General features: G+C 50.5%; 5 protein-coding genes across 5 annotated transcripts; 3 read left to right on the top strand and 2 right to left on the bottom strand.

Annotated features, from left to right (window-relative positions):
• Window positions 1-114: 114 nt before the first annotated feature.
• On the bottom strand, window positions 115-1,252 carry PtrM4_012320 (uncharacterized protein; the record flags this gene model as incomplete). Its single annotated transcript, XM_001931169.2, has 5 exons — window positions 115-461; window positions 515-582; window positions 634-1,022; window positions 1,075-1,179; window positions 1,238-1,252. The coding sequence occupies 5 exons, from the start codon at window positions 1,250-1,252 to the stop codon at window positions 115-117; spliced, it is 924 nt and encodes a 307-aa protein (XP_001931204.2).
• A 3,483-nt stretch (window positions 1,253-4,735) lies between these two features.
• On the top strand, window positions 4,736-9,885 carry PtrM4_012310 (uncharacterized protein; the record flags this gene model as incomplete). The annotated part of the gene is made up of 2 exons (XM_066103050.1): window positions 4,736-6,563; window positions 6,629-9,885. 2 exons carry the CDS (start codon window positions 4,736-4,738, stop codon window positions 9,883-9,885), a joined length of 5,085 nt encoding a protein of 1,694 aa, XP_065965252.1.
• A 325-nt stretch (window positions 9,886-10,210) lies between these two features.
• On the bottom strand, window positions 10,211-12,064 carry PtrM4_012300 (uncharacterized protein; the record flags this gene model as incomplete). The annotated part of the gene is made up of 1 exon (XM_066103049.1): window positions 10,211-12,064. One exon carries the CDS (start codon window positions 12,062-12,064, stop codon window positions 10,211-10,213), a length of 1,854 nt encoding a protein of 617 aa, XP_065965251.1.
• Window positions 12,065-15,787: 3,723 nt separating this feature from the next.
• PtrM4_012290 (uncharacterized protein) lies at window positions 15,788-16,288 on the top strand (the record flags this gene model as incomplete). Its single annotated transcript, XM_066103048.1, has 1 exon — window positions 15,788-16,288. The coding sequence occupies one exon, from the start codon at window positions 15,788-15,790 to the stop codon at window positions 16,286-16,288; it is 501 nt and encodes a 166-aa protein (XP_065965250.1).
• Window positions 16,289-17,120: 832 nt separating this feature from the next.
• Window positions 17,121-19,630, top strand: PtrM4_012280 (uncharacterized protein; the record flags this gene model as incomplete). Its single annotated transcript, XM_001931166.2, has 5 exons — window positions 17,121-17,577; window positions 17,627-18,797; window positions 18,853-19,054; window positions 19,107-19,512; window positions 19,569-19,630. The coding sequence occupies 5 exons, from the start codon at window positions 17,121-17,123 to the stop codon at window positions 19,628-19,630; spliced, it is 2,298 nt and encodes a 765-aa protein (XP_001931201.2).
• Window positions 19,631-19,797: the final 167 nt, after the last annotated feature.

Raw genomic sequence — 19,797 nt, 5'->3', positions numbered from 1 at the left:
CGACGAGAAGTGGACATTGACTTGGTTTTTCTTATTTCTATACATGCAATGTTGGCTCTGACCTATTATCGTTTCGCATCGACACATACGCGGAGAACCCAGCATTCTCTTCCCTCAAATAGCACTGGACCTCTGCTCCACCGTACTAGTAACATGGATACCGGTACCATTCATAGGCAATATGTGCTCTTCACTTCCAGAGGTGCTCCGACCCTGGACCATGTTTACCATTTGGCCATCCTCTAGGGCAACCCACTCCTCATCCCTTCCACTCAGATGGCTCTTGACAGCTGGTCGTCTCACATAGCCTGCCTTGGGTGTTTGATGGTTTGGATTCGAGCTACCACTGCTTCCAAGTCTGAGGACGCGTTGCAAGAGGGGGCGGAGGGTAGCGACACATCCTACAATCATGCCGACGCCGTTTTCGGCATAGCCCCAAAGGACCACATCGGAGACGCCATCTGTTCAGTGCGTTAGTAGTGCGCGAGTTGATCAGGTGAGTATCGGAGCTTACGGAGATATTCGGTTGCGTTGGTTAGGTTGACAGTATAGACAAGGCGAATGCAGGCTGACAGACTGGCCCTACGACGGATGTGAGCAATGCTAAACATAGTACAACCGAACTGGACTCACAAGGCTCCCAACCCAAGAATGACACCCACCGATAGCTTGGCGTTCCTGTTCAATTGTACATTCCATAGAAGTGGTATGGGCAACAGCGCACAAAACCAGTCCGTCGCAATGTTGACCGCTGTTGTCGCGTAGTAGATATCTGCAAGCGTCTGCGCGGGGTTGCACTTCCCGCCAAGAGTCGAAGTATCCCAGGCGTATGATATTGGCGCGCATTGAAATATGATGTACAACAATGCGATGAGGTTCATGGTTACGAACATGGCGGAGACGGCGTATAGACTGTATACAAACAGTTTTCTTCTCGATGCGATACGGATCAGCATGAAAGAGATACTTAGTTTGATGGGGATGATAGCGGCGCAGTAAAAGCATTCGAAAAAGAAGAAAAACTAAGTAGATCAGTAAGGGATTGAGGCTGTTGAAAGATGTATATATTCATACCTGCATTCCCTGGACTTTCTCAGCTGCCGAGAGTCTGAACTCGTGCACTCCAATCCCACTAAATGCACCTCCAATACACGATATGGATAATCCTGTGAATGGTACCTGGAGTTTTGTTGTTAGCCTAACTGACCTCCAGCGAGATCACCGAGGTCTTACGTACAGTTGCGATGGTCATAGCCCAGTCATCTAATCCCCAGGCATGGTTGTGGAGTCTTGTGTAAACCCGCAAACCGAAAGTAATGAACGCGATCACTGTCAGTGCGATCACCGAGGCAGCGAGTTGTGGGGAATTATCCCCATAGTATGTCATTTTTAAGATTCACTATAGCGAGAGCTGTTTCTACAACACAAAATAATGGACAAGAACGATAGGGAAAAGAAACAATTCATGAGAGGGCAGAAAACGAATGGAAGAGAATACTGCAGGAACACATCGCTCTGCCGTGCGAAGGTGGATCTTCTTGAGAACATTGCGGTCCAGTGTGAGGCACGGCTAAGCGGAGTGCATTCTCCCAAGGGGGTTTCAAAAGAGGAAGGAATTCGACGCATATCAATCTGCTATCGAAGCTTTGCCGTGCGATATGGAGACCCACCCCAGAATGCCAAATAACCATCAACATCTGTCTTGTTCACCAGCTGCCAGAGAGACCCATGTAGGCCCAGTTTTCGTTCCCTCCTGGGGCAGTGTCTGGGATGCTACTGGTAATGCGCGGCGAGCGTTACTAACATGCTTTCCCGTGTCGAGGTCGTGATTGTTTGGTGTGGGCGGCCTAAGGGTACCAACTGGTCGAATGTGGCACGGCTGGACCATCCCCCTGGGTGCTGTGCGCGCTCAGACTCCAGTGATGGAGGCACGGTTATAACTGAACCCTGGAGCATATGCAAGTTGAGAAAGCGGTCTCTTACTCTTCTTCATGGACTGGCCTGCTGGCTCAGAGGGCGTCGATTCCGTCTCACAGTGGACCGTGCAGGCTGCATTAATCCACCATCTTGAGACACTTTATATCGAAGGCAGCCAGACACGCGAGATTCATCTCCTTTGTCTATCCCAGCTGGTTCAGAATTTCAGAATCCCACCATGTTGTGATCCTCTTCGTGATGGCACTCGTCGACGGCAGGGGAGCCGGGAAATGCTCATCGCTGGCGAACCTGCATTAGCGCGAGGTTCGCTTACAAAATTCCCCATAAAAGGCCCGAATAAGACCCCTGTCCCGCGGATTGTCTACGCCAAACGCTTCGCGTACTATTCAACCAACATCAGCGGCTCGCGAAGACCGGCAGCTGCATGGATCCAGGAGTAATAAGGGGGGACGTAGATTTGTGGCCTAAGTGTTTCCGACCTCGGGATCCTGTGACCAACTTGATTCCTGGCCGTGATGTCGGGATGTAGATAGTTAGTGACTACGCACGCGAACAAGGGTGTTAGGTTATCGGAATGTCCAACTATATGCAATAGCAGCTGGAAGATACAGGGTTTGGAGTTCTTGTGCTACCGCGACTTGGGCATATTACAGTGGCAGTGATGGCAGGTGTCAGTGTTGACAGGTTGAGTTTCGAATGACATAATGATGAGTAATTTCCTATCCCATACGTGCGGTTCCAGGGCTGTCTTATCGCCCTCGCACTCAGGGAACAACCACGAGGTCAATGCGCACGAGTTTTATTTCGTGGTATGTTTCGTATACACTTCCATCTCTTTGCCGAGCATCGGAAGTATAGTTCCGTCTTGTGTTGATTCAAATGTTGCTTACCTAAGTTTATTCGTTGCCTTAGTTACTACCTGTGTCCCCTCCCGGTATACAGGATTGGTTGTGAGATGCTTTCTCTGAAGTTTCGAGGGAGCGAGTCACAGATGCGCACATTGCGATCATTGGGATACCCAATCTTGCTGGAAGAAATTATAAGTTCAGGGCAACTACTCATAGCTGCCATCTCTTCTGACTGTTGAACACCTGGGCATGGTAACATACCTTGTCTCCATGTTACCTAGGCAGGTTATGTCCTCAGAGGGAACCGTAGGTAAACTCTTATGCAAGATGGTGCACTAATACTAACGATATATATTGTACACCTCGCATTGCGTAGGCCTGACAACGAGGTCCCTCCAGTAGTATGACTACCACAGGTTACCAAGTGAGAGGGACAAGGCAGAGTGGTTGCAACGTATTGTATTAACTATCGTGTTGTCCGGTGTCACAGACTTTTGGCTGTTGTGGTGGGTGCTATTGCCCGCCGGGCAGTGCCTGCCACACCAGCATATCATGTGACTCTCAAGCACCTTCTACCCTGGACTGAACCTAGATATTCTCAACAATAACTAATAATATTCCAGAATATAATCCTATTATATCTATGTTTTGTGTTTACTTATTCTAGATAGCGGTGCGCAGTAGTAGTTTACATTTATGGCCCTATCACCATACGATTCGCTCTTAGTACACATAGTCTGCTTACTGAACAGATCCAATACGCTTTCCGTAACCAGCCTCTTATTGGAAAAGTAGAGGTTGTTGAGTATTTCGACGTACTATGATTTACATAATTAGTTAGGAGTCATACTGGTTAGTAGAAGATAGTAGTAGAAATATAGTTTAACTTTACGCAGTAGGTGTTTGCCCGGGCTCTAAAAAAACTCATATCACGCAACTTAATCGCGACATAGAAGAGTTGCCTACATTTGTTATATTACACTAGATACTTCTTATTATCCTCGTAGAACTCACACAAAAAGTAGCTGTTTCTCCTTGTCTCTCGCAGGTTGTGTTGCAGAAAAGCTTCCCAACCTAGGAATAGGCCCAATGAGACTTCCCCGCTAACAAACTCCTGATAGAGCTTAATGCATTTGCTTCTTTGCTTACAAAGCAAGCTTTATCTCAATAGAATAGGACAAAATGACTGCGATATTGAAAGGTTGTTGGGACATGCGCGTACAGCCAGCCCGGCGAGTTTTTCCGGGCAGGAAGCTTGGACCACTACCGTCCGTGCGCATCCAATGCAACAGGTCAGCCAATGCAACACCAAAACCACACTAGTATACTAAAAGATGAGGCTGTAGAGCCACCCACAATAGCTATTATCGCGAGATTTTGTAGTATAGTTGTCGGCATACACACGGTGTGTCGCCTAATAAGGCCCAATGTACCGCCTCGATCCTACTTCGGCCCAACTCGGACCCAACGCTATGTATACCTTCGTAGCCCCCACATTCGTAGAATCATCATACACCAGAATACCAATACACAAGATTACCTTAGCTACTGTTATTCACCGTACGATCGTACAAGGCCTTCCAACACTGATCAGTGATTGCACGGCAGTCACAGACAGTTAGGTTAAGAAGAGATAGATTCTTTACCCCGCGCGTTCCCTAGATTGCCTATATCAGCAAGGCGGAGTTATCTATGCTAAGCTCACTGTTAGCTATATCAGGCGTCGTTCGTGGCTAGCGACCGACCGTTACAGCCGTATCAGAAGCGTTCCAAGACGCCGTCTATACACGCGCCAACCGACCGGTTGAGATTTGACCCGTGTACAACCCACGACCACCGACGCATCTCTAGCGAACGCAGCTAGCGCAACAAGCGTCAACAAGAACACAATAGCAGGAGAGAGAACATCATCGGAAAGAGCACCGGTAGCCAGGACACCGGCAGTAGGAATGGCGAGCAGTAGTAGAAGAGTGGTACCCACACTAGAGGCGCTACTAGGGACCACAAACATAAAACCAAGAGAATGGCATCACATCGATCCAGAGATTTGGGAGGACAACGTTGAAGCTCCAGACGATGAGGTAGGGATTACTACAGCAACAACGTACATTGCGCGTGCGATTGCGGACTATACAGATCGACCAACAGCAGATGAAGAACTCTTTTGGGAGTTCCGTCAGGACTTTGAAGGATGGACAGAGGCAATGTTCCTACGTGCCCAGCCAATATACACAAAGGAACTAAAGCGGATCCTCCGCTTTAAGGGAGTGTATACTGGCCGTATTAATATGGCACCTAGTGAGTCTCTAGCTAGGTTATTACGCATGGAGGAGTACCTAGAATGGCCTCAGGACGTATTCCAGTCGGCTGTGTTTGACACACGATCAGCTGCGCACATGTTGCAAGAGCGGGCACTACGGCAACAACGCAGTGAAGGATCAGTACAGTCCACAGACAGGAGATTATCAAGCCAGGCCCAGAGCCGAACCCAAACGCCTGTAAGGACAAGAGGCCGAGACGTAGACAGTCGGCAAACCCGCGATCAAGACCAGACCCACGCCCGTGTGCAAGGACGACAGGAGACCGTTGAGGAAGAACAACAGATTCAGGACCAGCTAGCAAAAACGATTGAGAAAGCCCAAAACCAACCAATCCGAAGCCAGCCTGTAGAGACAACTGAATCCGCACCGCAGCCAGCCTATCAGCGCGTCCAAAGTCAGCAACCTCCCCTCACCTACAACAACTTCGACCGATTCCGCGAGTATACACCAGCATACCCGCAACGTCCGAAGGGACTGAGCGTTCCCCCAATTGTGCCCTCTGGTGAAACAGACCCGTACAAGGCAGTTCCACCAATCGAGTTTGGCAATGAGAAACTGGATCCTAAGACGATCAATGTCTTCGTGAAAATGTGGGACCGAGACAAAAAGTATACGGGAAAGCCGTACGACCTCCTAGACGATAAATTGAAGATCTTCTACAGCATCTGTTATCACGCAGACATCGAGCCAGGGCAGTTCCATGCAGTCTTTCCACGGATTCTCGACGGCCGCGCAGAGGAGTATTACCTCCACTTCGTCGATCAGCGGATGGATACGTTCTTGACTGCCTACACAAAGCTCAAGAACCACTTCGACACAGACGTCAACCACGGCCATTACTACGCGGACTGGACGACGACATCGTTTGTCAAAGTCCGCAGGGAGAACCCCGAAAAGAACCTCCACGAGGTCCTTGACATCATGCTGGACAAGCTCCAATTGTGTCAAAGAGCACTTGGACAGCAGTACATGGGAGAATACGCGCTCCGAACGACTGTAATCACAGCATGCCGAGGCGTGAAGGAGCTCGAGATGGCACTCTACAAGCCGTCTCTAGAATGCGAGGTTCTGTTTGGAGATCTGCGATCGTCAATCGAAAACTCACTCGCCATGACCGTCTCCGTCAACTTCACTGAGGCGGATACGGATAGCCAGTACTACTTGGATCGTCGGTACAACAACAACAGCTCTGGAAGATTGCGAGGGAATTACAACCCTCGCGGTGGACGCAGCGGATTCACCCGCGGACGCGGTGGGCTTCAGCACCGCTCTGGAGTCAACACACAAATCGACAAGAAATGTTACGTCTGCGGCAAGACAGGCTGTTGGTCCACAAACCATACGCTTGAAGAAAGAAAACGCTCAAAAGCGCAGTACATCACACACTGCGCGATTACGGGAGAGCAAATGGAGTTTAGCACATTTCTCGTCGCGTACGAGGGGAAGAAGTCGACCAGTTCTTCCTAGAGGAGCAAGACGAAGATGATGAGGACCAAAGACTGGCAGTTAAGTACCTCACAGATCAGGCCTTTCTGCACCACGTGACCGGAGAAGACGTCTACAGGTGCAAGGAGCCTATTACGCCCGCAACGCAGTTCCTTATCGAGGATCGATACTCGCGAATCACGTACCAAGGCATTCTTCCTGACACTGGTGCCTCAAATGTATCGACAGCCGGAAAGGAGCAGTTCTGGGCGCTCCAAACTGAGGACCCCACCGTAACTCTAGATACGTCTACTGCTGGAAACGCATCTGTGCAATTTGGCAAAGGAAGCGTCACTACTTCGATTGGAACCGCACATGTATCGACACAGATTGGAAAGATCAAATTTGAGGTCTTGAACGCACCCACCCCGTTTCTCCTCTGTCTGAAAGACATGGACCGGCTCCACGTGTACTTCAACAATACTACGGACCAGCTGGTACAAGGAAAAGCTACCTTTCCAGTGATTCGCAAATGGGGACACCCGTGGTTCCACCTAAGCAAGGCAGAGCGCGCGCGCGTATTCCTTACGGAGACTGAGCTCCGACGCTTACACCGGAGGTTCGGGCATCCAGCCGTCGAACGGCTGATACGATTGCTCAAACGCGCAGGACACGAGGACGTGGATGAACGGCTGCTCCGAGAGATCCAAACGTTCTGCCATCACTGCCAAGCGCATGATCCAGCGCCGCGCCGATTCAAGTTTAGGCTGAAAGATGATCGGGAATTCAACTTCGAGATCCTCGTAGATGTGATGTATCTGAGTGGGAAACCAGTGCTTCACGTGATCGATTCGGCTACAACATTCAACGGCGCGCGATTTCTACCGTCTATGAGCGCGAAAGACACCTGGGAAGCACTCCGCCTGCTCTGGATTGATACATACCAAGGGCCGCCAGATATCGTCACCCACGACGCCGGCACCAACTTCGCGTCAGTCGAATTCAGATCAGAGGCGAAGATCATGGGAATCACATGTAAACAAGTGCCAACCGAGGCCCATTGGTCTATCGGCAAGGTAGAAAGATACCACGCACCGCTCAGACGCGCGTACGAGATCCTGAGGACAGAGCTTGACACTGGCACCAGCGACGCCGCAGTGTTGCAGATGGCAGTCAAGGCCGTCAACGACACCGCAGGCCCAGACGGGCTCGTACCCACGCTGCTCGTCTTCGGTGCATACCCCCGGATATCCATGGATTCACCACCATCTCCCTCGATAACCCATCGCGCGGAGGCAATCCAGAAAGCGATGAGGGCGCTGCGGAAGGCCTCAGCGGAACATGCGGTGAGCAACGCACTTGGTACCAGGAATGGGCCTACTACAGACGGGGTACTGTCACTGCCTCTTCAGAGTGAGGTGATGGTATGGCGCGAGAAGAATGGATGGCAAGGGCCGTATAGAGTCATCGATATGAAGGACCACGATGTTACTGTAGACATGATCAACGGCCCAACGACGTTCCGATCCACTGTCGTAAAACCGTACTATCGCGATCTGACTACAGCGATAGACGGCGCAGATCAAGGCACAGGTGGATCTCCGACCACAGACGAAGCGATTGCTGATGAACCGCCACTACCGGTACCACCGGCGGAAGCCAACCAAGCGGCTCAGCCGCGCAAGCGGGGCCGCCCACCTGGATCAAAGAACAAGCCCAAGGTGCAGTACCTGTCGAAGAAGGAGGAGGACGATTACGCCCTGGCCGTCAAGCTACGCAATGACGGCGTGATTAACGTCCCGGGCGCTCCATTCGAAGCATCCGATCAGAAGGAGATCGACGACCTCGTCGGCCGTGGAGTATTCAGTTTTGAGCTGTTTGATCCAACTCTACACGGCGGGTATCGTATCTTCAAATCGCGCATGGTCCGCGAAGTCAAAGGCAAGACCATGGTCCCGTACGAGAAATCACGCCTCGTTGTTCAAGGTTACAATGACGAGGGCAAACACGAGATCCTGACGCAGTCGCCAACCATCCAACGAGCCAGCCAGCGCCTGATTCTAGCCCTAGCGCCTGCATTACTCGATGAGGGCATGGTTGTGGAACTACGAGATATCACGCAAGCGTACCCACAGGCACAAACAGAGCTATTCCGCACGGTTTTAGCGCACCTCCCAAAGGAGCTTATAACAAAGTATCCCAAGGGAACAATTATTCGCGTAATCAAGCCACTCTATGGAATCGCGGAAGCAGGAGTCCACTGGTTTGCTACGTACCAAGGACACCACTGCAAGGAGCTCGACATGGCTACATCAACGTATGACCCGTGCCTCCTGATCACGAACGGGAGACGGGAAGCGTTTGGAATAGTGGGCCTGCAGACAGACGATACTCTCGCGATTGGGACGCCTGCATTCTCTGGTGCAGAAGACGCTGCGCTCCAGAAAGCCAATTTTCGAGCCAAGCCCAAGGAGAGACTGTCCAAAGAAGTATCACTCGAGTTCAACGGATGTACTCTAACGTTGCGCGGAGACACGATTCTACTTACGCAGAAGGGACAAGGTGCCAAGATCGAAATCATTGATCCGAAGGCAGCAAACCGAGCACAGAAGTACATGGAGCAGCGCGCGCGTGGCGCGTACATTGCGTCGATATGCCAACCTGAAGCATCGTTCGATCTTTCCGCGGCTGCGCAAATACAACAACCTAAGGACACAGAATACGTGAAGCTTAACCGCCGGCTGCAGTGGCAATCTGAGAGCATACAACGAGGCCTGCGATACGTCCCTCTCGACCTCGCTATAGCAAAGCTGGTAGTGTTCACAGACGGATCCTTCGCGAACAACCAAGACCTTAGCTCACAGCTAGGGTACCTACTTATCCTTGCGAATGAGTCGAGTCGACAAGACAGCACGTTTGATATTCGTGGTAACGTAATCCATTGGAGTTCGACCAAATGCAAACGCGTTACCCGGAGCGTTCTTGCCTCAGAAACGTACGGCATGGTTAGCGGTGTCGACATCGCTATCGCTATCCTAACAACCCTCAAGATAATTACAGGACGCCTAGGTCTACCACCGATCCCACTTATTGTGTGTACGGATTCATACTCCTTGTATGAATGCCTCGTCAAACTCGGAACAACTGCTGAGAAGCGACTGATGATCGACATCATGGCGCTTCGGCAGTCATACGAGCGTCGCGAGATCACTGAGATCCGCTGGATCAACGGAGAGGACAACCCCGCGGACGCATTCACGAAAGCAACACCAAATCGCGCGTTAGAACGTTTCATCGAAAGCAACAAGCTGTCAATCCGAGTAGAGGGATCTGTGCAGCGACCTACGGAGTAGGCACATATGCCTATTTGGAATCCCTCTCATTGTGCCCTTTTTAGAAGACCCGTTTTTCCTTACATCAGTCGTTACAATAAGAAAAGATTGCCAGTGTCGGCATACACACGGTGTGTCGCCTAATAAGGCCCAATGTACCGCCTCGATCCTACTTCGGCCCAACTCGGACCCAACGCTATGTATACCTTCGTAGCCCCCACATTCGTAGAATCATCATACACCAGAATACCAATACACAAGATTACCTTAGCTACTGTTATTCACCGTACGATCGTACAAGGCCTTCCAACAATAGTAGTAATTATATTATTGCGATAAACTTGCGCTACTTATATTTACTTGGTACCTTGGTGGTGCGGCCCTGGCGGGTCGTTTGAGTTGGGACGACAGGTGCAGCCACCTCGGCTTGTACACGTCGTGCAGCATCACTAACACCTTTTTGACGCTTCTGCTTTTGAGAGGAGCTTTGTGAGGCCTTACGCTTACCGTTTTGGGACTGTTGTATAGCTTTTTGAGAGTCGCGAGCTGCTTTTCGATGCTCTTTTTCAGCCCGTTCTTTCTCTCGCTTCTTCTCCCTCGCCTCCTTGAGCCTCTCTCTCTCAACACGCTTCTGTTCGGCCTCCTGAAGCTTGTTGAGTCGCGATTGCTCCTTCTCCTGAGCCCTCTCTGCTTTTTGTGCTTTTTCGAGTTGTAGTTGTTGTTGTCGAGCCGCCTCATCGTCCCGAGCCTGACGGACCTTCTTGGGAGACCAGAAGACGGCTCCACCGTTATACTCATGAGGATTGTTGAGTTGTAGAGTGTAGGACTTCTTTTCCCGCCCATTTCTGATGCCCATAGCCCGCCGGAGGCCCCTTACTTCATGCCTAAGGAGGCTTGCCTGGGTGGAGATGTGATGGAGACTTCGGCGAAGCTTTTTGACCTCCTTATTGCGTTGATCTTTCACCTGACGTCGTATTATACCCTCTATTTTGACCCAGTCTTCTTCAGAAAAGCATGAAGATGAGCCGTCATCTGAATTGTAGCCCCCTTTGACGAATCTTTTAAGTATAACCTCGGCATTAGGGGGGTAAATACCTGTAGCTTCAAAGGACTTTATGATCGTTGGAGGCTTAAAAGCAGTACACCAGGCGCTCCAGAAGAGGTGAAAGAAGTCTCCTTTTACTATTGGGAGCAGCCCCTGGCTGTCCTGAAGGTACTTCGCGAGCTCATTTGAGTAGGCGTCCGAGAGAGGTTTGAACAACGATACATCCAGGGGTTGAAGCGTGTGGGTAGCGTGAGAGGGAAAGACGGCGAGGAGGATCTTGTTGTCGTTACAGAAATTGATAAAGTCCATAGTAACATGAGATTCATGGCCATCAAGGATGAGTAATCGGTACCCATTGACTCCTGAACGCCTCGTCTCCCTTATGAACACCTCCTTGAGCCAGGCAAGCCCTATATCGTTGTTCGTCCAGCCCGTTGGAGAAGACGCCACGAAGACTGAGTGCTTTTCGGCGTCAATAGCGTCAACCCATGAGGCTTGTAGGGTCCCAGCGTCCGATTGGAAGATGAGGGATGGACTCAAGGCTGTACCATCGGCGCAAACGCATGCCAATACAGTAATCCATTGAGTATTGCCATCTTGAAGGCATGCCCTAACCCCCTTTTGATCATATAACACCTTGTCAAACACGCGTTTTGATCGCCCAAGGCATCCAATTTGAAACCCCTTTTCATCCATATTGTAGATCTGAGTAGGTTGCACCCCATACTCCATCATTTTGGCATGCAGAAGCTCAAAATACAACTTGTATTTAGCCCCTGAGTCAGCTTTGTGACGTTTGCGGTCCATCCCAGAGGTGTAGCGCGATATGAGTTCAGATGGGTGTCTTCTTAGAAACCGGGAAACCCAGGTTTCTGAGACCTCTTTTCCAGCCAAAGACGACGCAAAATTGCGTATCATTGTCCTCGTAGGTGGCAAACGTCGCTCGGAGAGCCCCCTGATGTACTCTACAAGCTCCTTCTCTTGTTGTGGGTGGAGGAGACGATGCATAGTCCCCCTAGGCTGCGTTTTGCCTTGGTGTCTTCGAACGAGCGTAGAAAGCTCAACACCAAACATTTTCGCGATTTGGCGGTACGAGAAATTATTGCCAGCCTCACGCGATTCCAAAAATTCAATCGCTTCTTGAATCGGGTCCATATTGGTGGAGTTATGACGCGTTTTGTGAGTGGGTGGTTGTGGTTTTGGTGTTGCATTGGCTGACCTGTTGCATTGGATGCGCACGGATGGTAGGTAGACCAAGCTTCCCGCTTAGCTCGCACCCGTACATAGGGAGATCTCTCCACCCAGCTCTTGCTCACTACTAATCAAATATCAAATACTTTGTTCGTTGCAACGACAGTGATATTCGACACCTTTGCCGTGTCAATATAGATAGCTCTGATTGCAGTTGCGATGGCTTCGGTGCCTTAGGATTGGTTAGTGAAGCATTTTAGAGATCGTAGCAAAGTTGATACGCATTCTTTTTATATAGCTTCATGTTATAGTCTTCTTAATTTACAGTGACTGCCAACCAATACGAGAAACCATTATTCAATAACTCTATCGAAAGCGACTTCAAAGCTCACCTGCTTTATTTCTCATAATGTGCTATGGTATAGTTGACCTAACGATTACAGCGACGTACCAACTTCGCGATCGTAAACCATCTGCACTTATGTTTCAAAACGACCTGTCGTCCTTTTTGTACCTCTCTACATGTCTACAATCAAGTAAATGGCGAGATAATACATGTTCTATATCATGGCGAAATTATCCTTGCCCGTTTTAGGGGCTGGACACCTTTTCGTAGCAATGTCTTCCAATCATCGTGGTATGACTCGAGAGACGATCCGGAACGTGTCTGGACAAGCTCTTCGTAATTCGACTCTCGTGCTGAGGCCCCGACAAAAGTAATGAAATTAGACTTACGTTCTAGATTCTCCTTCATAGCCTTGACGAAAGAATCTGGAAAATTAGAAGAGACTGGATAGGGAACTGACAATGAGTCCCAGAAAAAACGAGAAGGCTGTGGCGGTGACTGTGAGTCTAACAGATGTGGCTGAGGGCATGCAGCGATAATCACGTGCAATATGACAGCTTGTTTAACCAGATCCCCTGCTTCTGTCATGAAGCCTTCTATGCTTAACGAGAATGTATATTCCGGTAGGTGCTCGCGTGAAGTCATCTCTGCATCCAGCCATTTGATCAACGCGAAGATCGGTGCGCGGGCATTTATATGCTCAATCGGAGCTTCTGTTTCGGGATTGGACATTATCTCATTCCATCCAAGAGGGCACATACTGGACCATAGGTTGATGTGTCGCATAATGCAGAGCTTCGGATTTTCTTCGCGAAACGAGGTGAATCCACACATTTGGAATTCTGGATTCGAGACGGACATGTGGTCCTCTAAGAGGATGACATGCCACAAATCCTGGCGAATCTGTAGATGCAGACTGAGATAATGGATAGCCATCGCCGCAGCAGAGAAAAACCATAGATACTCAGCGAAGTACTCATAGTTTTCGATAGTATTGCTGTCCCCTTGGGTTTGACCAAACGCAGTTTCGAACAAAGAAAGCTGGGCGACTGAGACAACTTCCCATGGTGCATGCGCCCAGTGTAGCGCTATCTGATAGGCGACAGGTACAAGGAGCTCATCCCAAGGCAAGCTGTTCAAATCGCACATCGGCTGATGCAAGCTCTAAGATGTATCGCAACGCATCATGATACTGTGTAGACTCATCAATATCGTGATTCTGATGCCAAGCGTCAATTAGCCCCCTGACCGGTATTGAGACGTAAGTGAGCCTGTTTGCTTTGTGCTCTACGGCAAAGTATCACAAGATGAAGACGACCATCTCCCAATTTTGCGGCCGTTTCCTGGAGCATGGGGGGTGTTACACAGTCCAATACGTATGTTAGCATTCGCCGTCTAGTGAGCATAAGCTGATCCATAAACATCTTGAATCGTCCAGCTCTTGATTGAAGCCCGTAGATGCCCGGCTGATCTGTGAAATCGCCTGTTTTGAAAGTCACTGTGTTTGTGCGCAGCCCAACGCCTGTCATCTCCCTCGCGATTGCTCTGCAAGTATGCATTAGACGCAGATCGATGGGCTGCCGGTTCGCTAACGACAACTTTCCTGCGTCAATGTTGTAATGGTAGCCATATTTTTCTAGTACATAGTACGCATAGATTTCGTCGCGAAGTTCTTGAGAAAGTGTGAAAAGCGGGCACTGTGCCTGGGCTGTGTAACTAGGGGTCGGGACGATCGGCTGGTAGCATCGTGGCTGAAGGGATCCGTGCAATTTCCGGTTACCCTGATATCTTTGGAAGGAGATGAGAGTTGGTGAGGGCTGTAGGAGTTGGAAATACGAGTGATTGTTCAAGTACCACAGCTTTTGCTTCAGGCAGCAGCTTGTCATGTGATCTAGCGCGACCCGAGGTTTAGCTTGACGTTAAGCCGGTACGCTATCTTACGTTCTACGGTTGCAGCCCCAACGATCAACATCTGTCCAGTAATATCCGTGTATTTCTGCGTGGACCAGAGACCTATAATATTGCGGGCTGCCCAGGTGTAACCTTATGTGGATAGCGGGACTCCCAAACTAAAACTCTGCGCATCCGGACTTATACATGACTGTTACTCCAAGCTCTGGAACGATAGGTAGTAAGGGCTCATGAATGAGATCAAGTAATGTGACAATCTTGACTGGAACTGGTAAATATCCGGTGGTCCCCAAGCCTGTGGCTGACAAGAAGTCAGGATACGGACGAGATGCGCCCCGATTGGATATGACTGCCATTGCACCGCCACAACACACTAGCCACATACCTTGTTCTGCAGGCTTGGACGACATTTATCCGACAACAACACGAAGAGTAAGATTGATAGAGTTTCCGAGTAAGTCGCAGCTCGAATCGAAAGAGCAAGGATAGGCAGAAGACAGGCTCCTATGATGCTACTATTTCAGGTAAGAAGACGCGTGTGCGTGCTCCTTGGCGCGAGCTTTCTGATGCCATACATGAGTGCATTCCATGGAGAAAACAAAAGGCCGTCGACATCAATGCTCAACATGCAAGAGTGTACGGATAGTGTGATTGCGGTTTCATATGGTGGTACAAAGCGTGATGCAAGAAAGTGCAAGTGAAAACAAGGCGCGCGTAATCAGATCATGTTGCACATGGTGGTCCATGATCGATGCCCAATCAGGCCAAAATTATGCGGTCCTGCTGTCAACAAAGATAACAGTCCGATTAGAAACAGCAGTAACAATCGGGCGATTTGAGCGCGATATACTACATGTCTATGGCTTGATATGTGCGCCGGCGCAGCTATAGCATGTATGCGCCATAGGTGTGAGACAGTGAGCCGAATGTTGTGTGTTCACCCCGCCATGCCGCCCGTTGTCGTCTGTCCCCCACTAATAATCGACCAGCACCCAGACAGTCGCGTCGTCATAACTTCTCTTGTCTCAGACTTCGGCCCAACGAAGCCAAACCCAAGCACCTCTGCGGCTTGTCAAAGACAGCGGCACTCTAACCTCTTCCGACGCCACTCCACGAAGAGGGGGAAAGTGGGGCACCGCTAAGCCGCCTTATGCGTGAGCTAAATCGCTGTTCGCCCGACGACATCACCACAATACGCCTCTGCCCTTGTCACAGGTCTTCACTGCATACGCGCCCCATCGCACGCCGACGACGCGTCAGAGCGGCTTTTTCTTGCGCGCAGAAGCAGCCCGCAAGTCCGGCGCCTTCCTGAGCGTCGACGCACCCTTCAAGCCCTGCGAACGCCAGGCACGTAAATCACGCCGTCACCTCCATCGGCGAAGAATCGTCCCCACGCCTTCTTCGCCGAGTCCCCATAGACGTCCGTCGCAATGGCGAACGTCGAAGAGACCGTTGCCAATGTGCAGCGCAAGATCGACCGCGAGAAGGCCCTGATCAACGCCGCAAATGCTATGCGCCAGTCTACCAACAACCCGGCAGTCCTCTCACGGCTCGACGGGCAGATCAAAGACGGCCGCAGAAACATTGACTACTTCGAGTCTAAGCTAAGAGACCTGGATGTGCAGAGAACGTCGTCAGGCATGGAAAATATGACTCTGCAGCCGGCCCTCAGTCCGACCAACCCACTGACCCCACCTCCCAAAGATGGATGGAATGGCTTCACGCAGCAGGACCAGGGCGGATATGGCGGTCCTCAGAGCCAATACAGCCAACTCAGCGGCGGAGATGCTCTACAGCCACCGCGCGCGCCGTATGCACCGCCTGCACCCGGCACAGCTAATAAGCGGCCAAACTACAGCAAATTGGGTACACTTCTACTACATAGCGCGAATACGTACTTGGCTGACTGGTGCAGACCTTATCAAATATGACACCCCGCATCTCGGCCCCCGAATTCAGCTCATGCTGACCCAGCTTGAATTCAAGCTCAGTGTTGAAAAACAGTACAAGGATGGAATTGAGAAGATGGTGAGACTATACCAAATGGAGGGCGACCGCAAGAGCAAGCAAGATGCCGAGGCCAAGCGCATCGAGAGTAACCAGAAGATACAACTCTTGAAGCACTCCCTCAAGCGTTACGAGGACCTTCATGTGGACATTGACGGTGACGCTGGTGGTGATGGTAGGCATCAAATGAAAAAAAGACCTTTTCAGACACTGACTACGATTCTAGATGACAGCTTGAACATCCCGAGCCAAAGGAAACCCCTAAGCGGTCACTTATCCCTGCGCGTACATGCCGTTGCCGATGTGGACCATGCGGCCACAGGGCGCTTCAGTCGAGGTCCAGAGACGTTTGTCAACATCAAGGTTGAAGATGCAATCAAGGGCCGTACGAAGCCCTCCAGGAACGATCGCTGGACAGACGAAGTTCATGAGTTCAGCATCGACAAGGCAAACGAAATCGAGATCACGGTATACGACAAGGCTGGTGACCACCTTCTCCCCATTGGTATGCTTTGGGTCCGCATATCAGATATCGCCGAGGAGATGCGCAGGAAGAAGATTGAGACTGAGCTCGCCAACTCTGGCTGGGTGGCTGCTGACAAGATGGGAGGATCTACGGGTGTCCAGCCCGACATGCAATTCCAGCCACCGCCAGGGCAAAACTTTGCAGGCGCAGGTGCAGGTGCTGGCGCTGGAGGTGCAGCTCCTGGTGCGGCCCGACCGCCGGGTGCTGCACAACCCCAAACAGGTCCTATTATGATCGACGATTGGTTCTCATTGGAGCCAGTAGGACGCATCCACCTTACCATGTCTTTTGCCAAGAACACGGGCAACAAGCAGCCCTTCGATCTTGGTCTCGGCCGCAAAGGTGCTGTCCGTCAACGAAAGGAGGATGTCGTCGAGCAGTACGGACACAAGTTCGTGCAGCAACAGTTTTACAACGTCATGCGCTGCGCTCTCTGCGGCGAGTTTCTCAAGTATGCTGCCGGCATGCAATGTTCGGACTGCAACTACACATGTCACAAGAAGTGCTACACGAAGGTCGTTACCAAGTGTATTACTCAGTCCAACGCCGAGACCGATCCAGATGAGGCCAAGCTTAATCACCGCATTCCTCATCGCTTTGAAAACTTTTCCAATATGGGCGCCAACTGGTGCTGTCATTGTGGTTATGTTCTCCCTCTTGGACGCAAGCAGACGAAGAAGTGTAACGGTAAGTGGCTATGTAATTTGATTGGCAAACTTCGCTGATTCTTTTCCAGAATGTGGCCTTACTTGCCACGCTCACTGTGTACACTTTGTACCTGACTTCTGCGGTATGTCGATGGAAGTTGCTAATCAAATTTTGATGGAGATCAAGAGGACGAGGAGGGGACAGTCGTCATCAGGTCCCAGCATGGCTACACGTACTCTGCGACCAGCACCACCGACAAAACCTTTACCATTGGCGCAACCTCAATCACCAGGTCAACCCGGCCAGGAACAACAAGCACAGCCTGACAGGTACTCGTATGGCAAAGAGCAAATGAGTCCCCCGCCTGGCCCCCCAAGGCAGCCATCCTACCCGACCTCGGCTACATCCATTGATGCTGCTCGTGCCTCTTACTCGACATCAGGGTCTACTGCCACCCCTACATCGCCAACCTCAGGGTCAAGGCCCTCTTCAGGCCCGCGTACTCAATCTTCGGTGGCCGCGGCGGCGGCCGCTATGAATAAAACCACTCAGCCTGGATATGGTCGCAGCAATACAGACTACCAACCACAAAGCGCAAGGTCATCAGGTAGTGGATATGCAGCGGAACAACGCATACCACAGCAGCAAGCTCCCCAACCAGCTGCCTACGACCCATCAGTCTATGCAAACATACCAAGCTATCCACCGAGCCATCAACAACCGGCACCAATGCCGTCATACCCCCAGAAATCGTCCTACCCTCTTCCACAACCACCACCACAGGCACAACCTCAATCTCAGCAGCAGGCGCTACCCCCACAACCAAAGGTACAGGAACCTCAGTCTCCTGCAAAGCCACCTCCATCTGCAGTGATAGAAGCGCCTGGCAAGAAGATCACGCCCCCAGCAAATACACAAGGCACTGGAAAGAGGATAGGCTTAGATCATTTCAACTTCCTTGCGGTCTTGGGTAAGGGTAACTTTGGAAAAGTAATGTTGGCTGAGACGAAGAGTACCAAGCAGCTCTATGCTATCAAAGTACTGAAGAAAGAGTTCATCATTGAGAACGACGAAGTCGAGAGCACGCGTTCGGAGAAGAGAGTGTTCTTGATCGCCAATAAGGAGAGACATCCTTTCTTGCTGAACCTACATGCGTGTTTCCAAACCGAAACTCGAGTGTACTTCGTCATGGAGTACATTAGTGGTGGTGATCTTATGTTGCACATTCAGAGGGGCCAGTTCGGCACGAAACGAGCACAGTACGTCTTTTCGTCCTATAGTCCTATCAAGGTACGATTGCTAACTATTGCACAGGTTTTATGCTGCCGAGGTCTGCCTCGCTTTGAAGTACTTCCATGAGAACGGTGTCATCTACCGAGATCTGAAACTGGATAACATTCTGCTCACTCTAGATGGGCATATCAAAATTGCTGACTACGGGTTGTGCAAAGAAGAGATGTGGTATGGGTCAACGACCAGCACATTCTGTGGTACCCCCGAGTTCATGGCACCAGAGGTATGTATTCATTCAAGCATGATACTAGCACTATACTTACAAATGCATTCAGATCCTTCTGGACAAGAAGTACGGTCGTGCCGTCGACTGGTGGGCATTTGGAGTCCTCATCTACCAGATGCTCCTTCAACAATCACCCTTTCGCGGTGAAGACGAAGACGAAATCTACGACGCTATTCTTGCCGACGAACCTCTCTACCCCATTCACATGCCTCGCGACTCCGTTTCCATCCTCCAGAAGCTTCTCACCCGTGAGCCGGAAATGCGACTTGGCTCTGGACCTACTGACGCCCAAGAAATCATGTCGCATGCTTTCTTCAGAAACATCAATTGGGATGACATCTACCATAAGAGAGTACAGCCGCCATTCACTCCCCAGATTACCAGCCCAACGGATACTAGCAACTTTGATACTGAGTTTACGAGCGTCACGCCCGTGCTTACTCCTGTGCAATCTGGTATGTTGATTCGAGCTTCCGCAAACACAAAGAGAACCTTGCTAACGATACTTCAGTCCTTTCACAAGCGATGCAAGAAGAATTCCGCGGTTTCTCCTACTCGGCCGATTTTGCCTAAGCTTGCCTTCCTTCTGATACCCTGGGCTTTTGTTTAGGAAAAGTGTCGCCGTTTGCTTTTGTGTTAGCGTCCTTGACAAGCGCCTGGCGATGAGTGGTGGGCACCAGTACAAAGACATCGGCGTGGAAACAGTGTCTGGTTGACAGCTGATCCGTACGACGATGGTG

The sequence above is a fragment of the Pyrenophora tritici-repentis genome, chromosome 1, assembly GCF_003171515.1.
Source record: "Pyrenophora tritici-repentis strain M4 chromosome 1, whole genome shotgun sequence".
Classification (NCBI taxonomy): domain Eukaryota; kingdom Fungi; phylum Ascomycota; class Dothideomycetes; order Pleosporales; family Pleosporaceae; genus Pyrenophora; species Pyrenophora tritici-repentis.
This window is presented reverse-complemented; position numbering and strand designations above follow the sequence as displayed.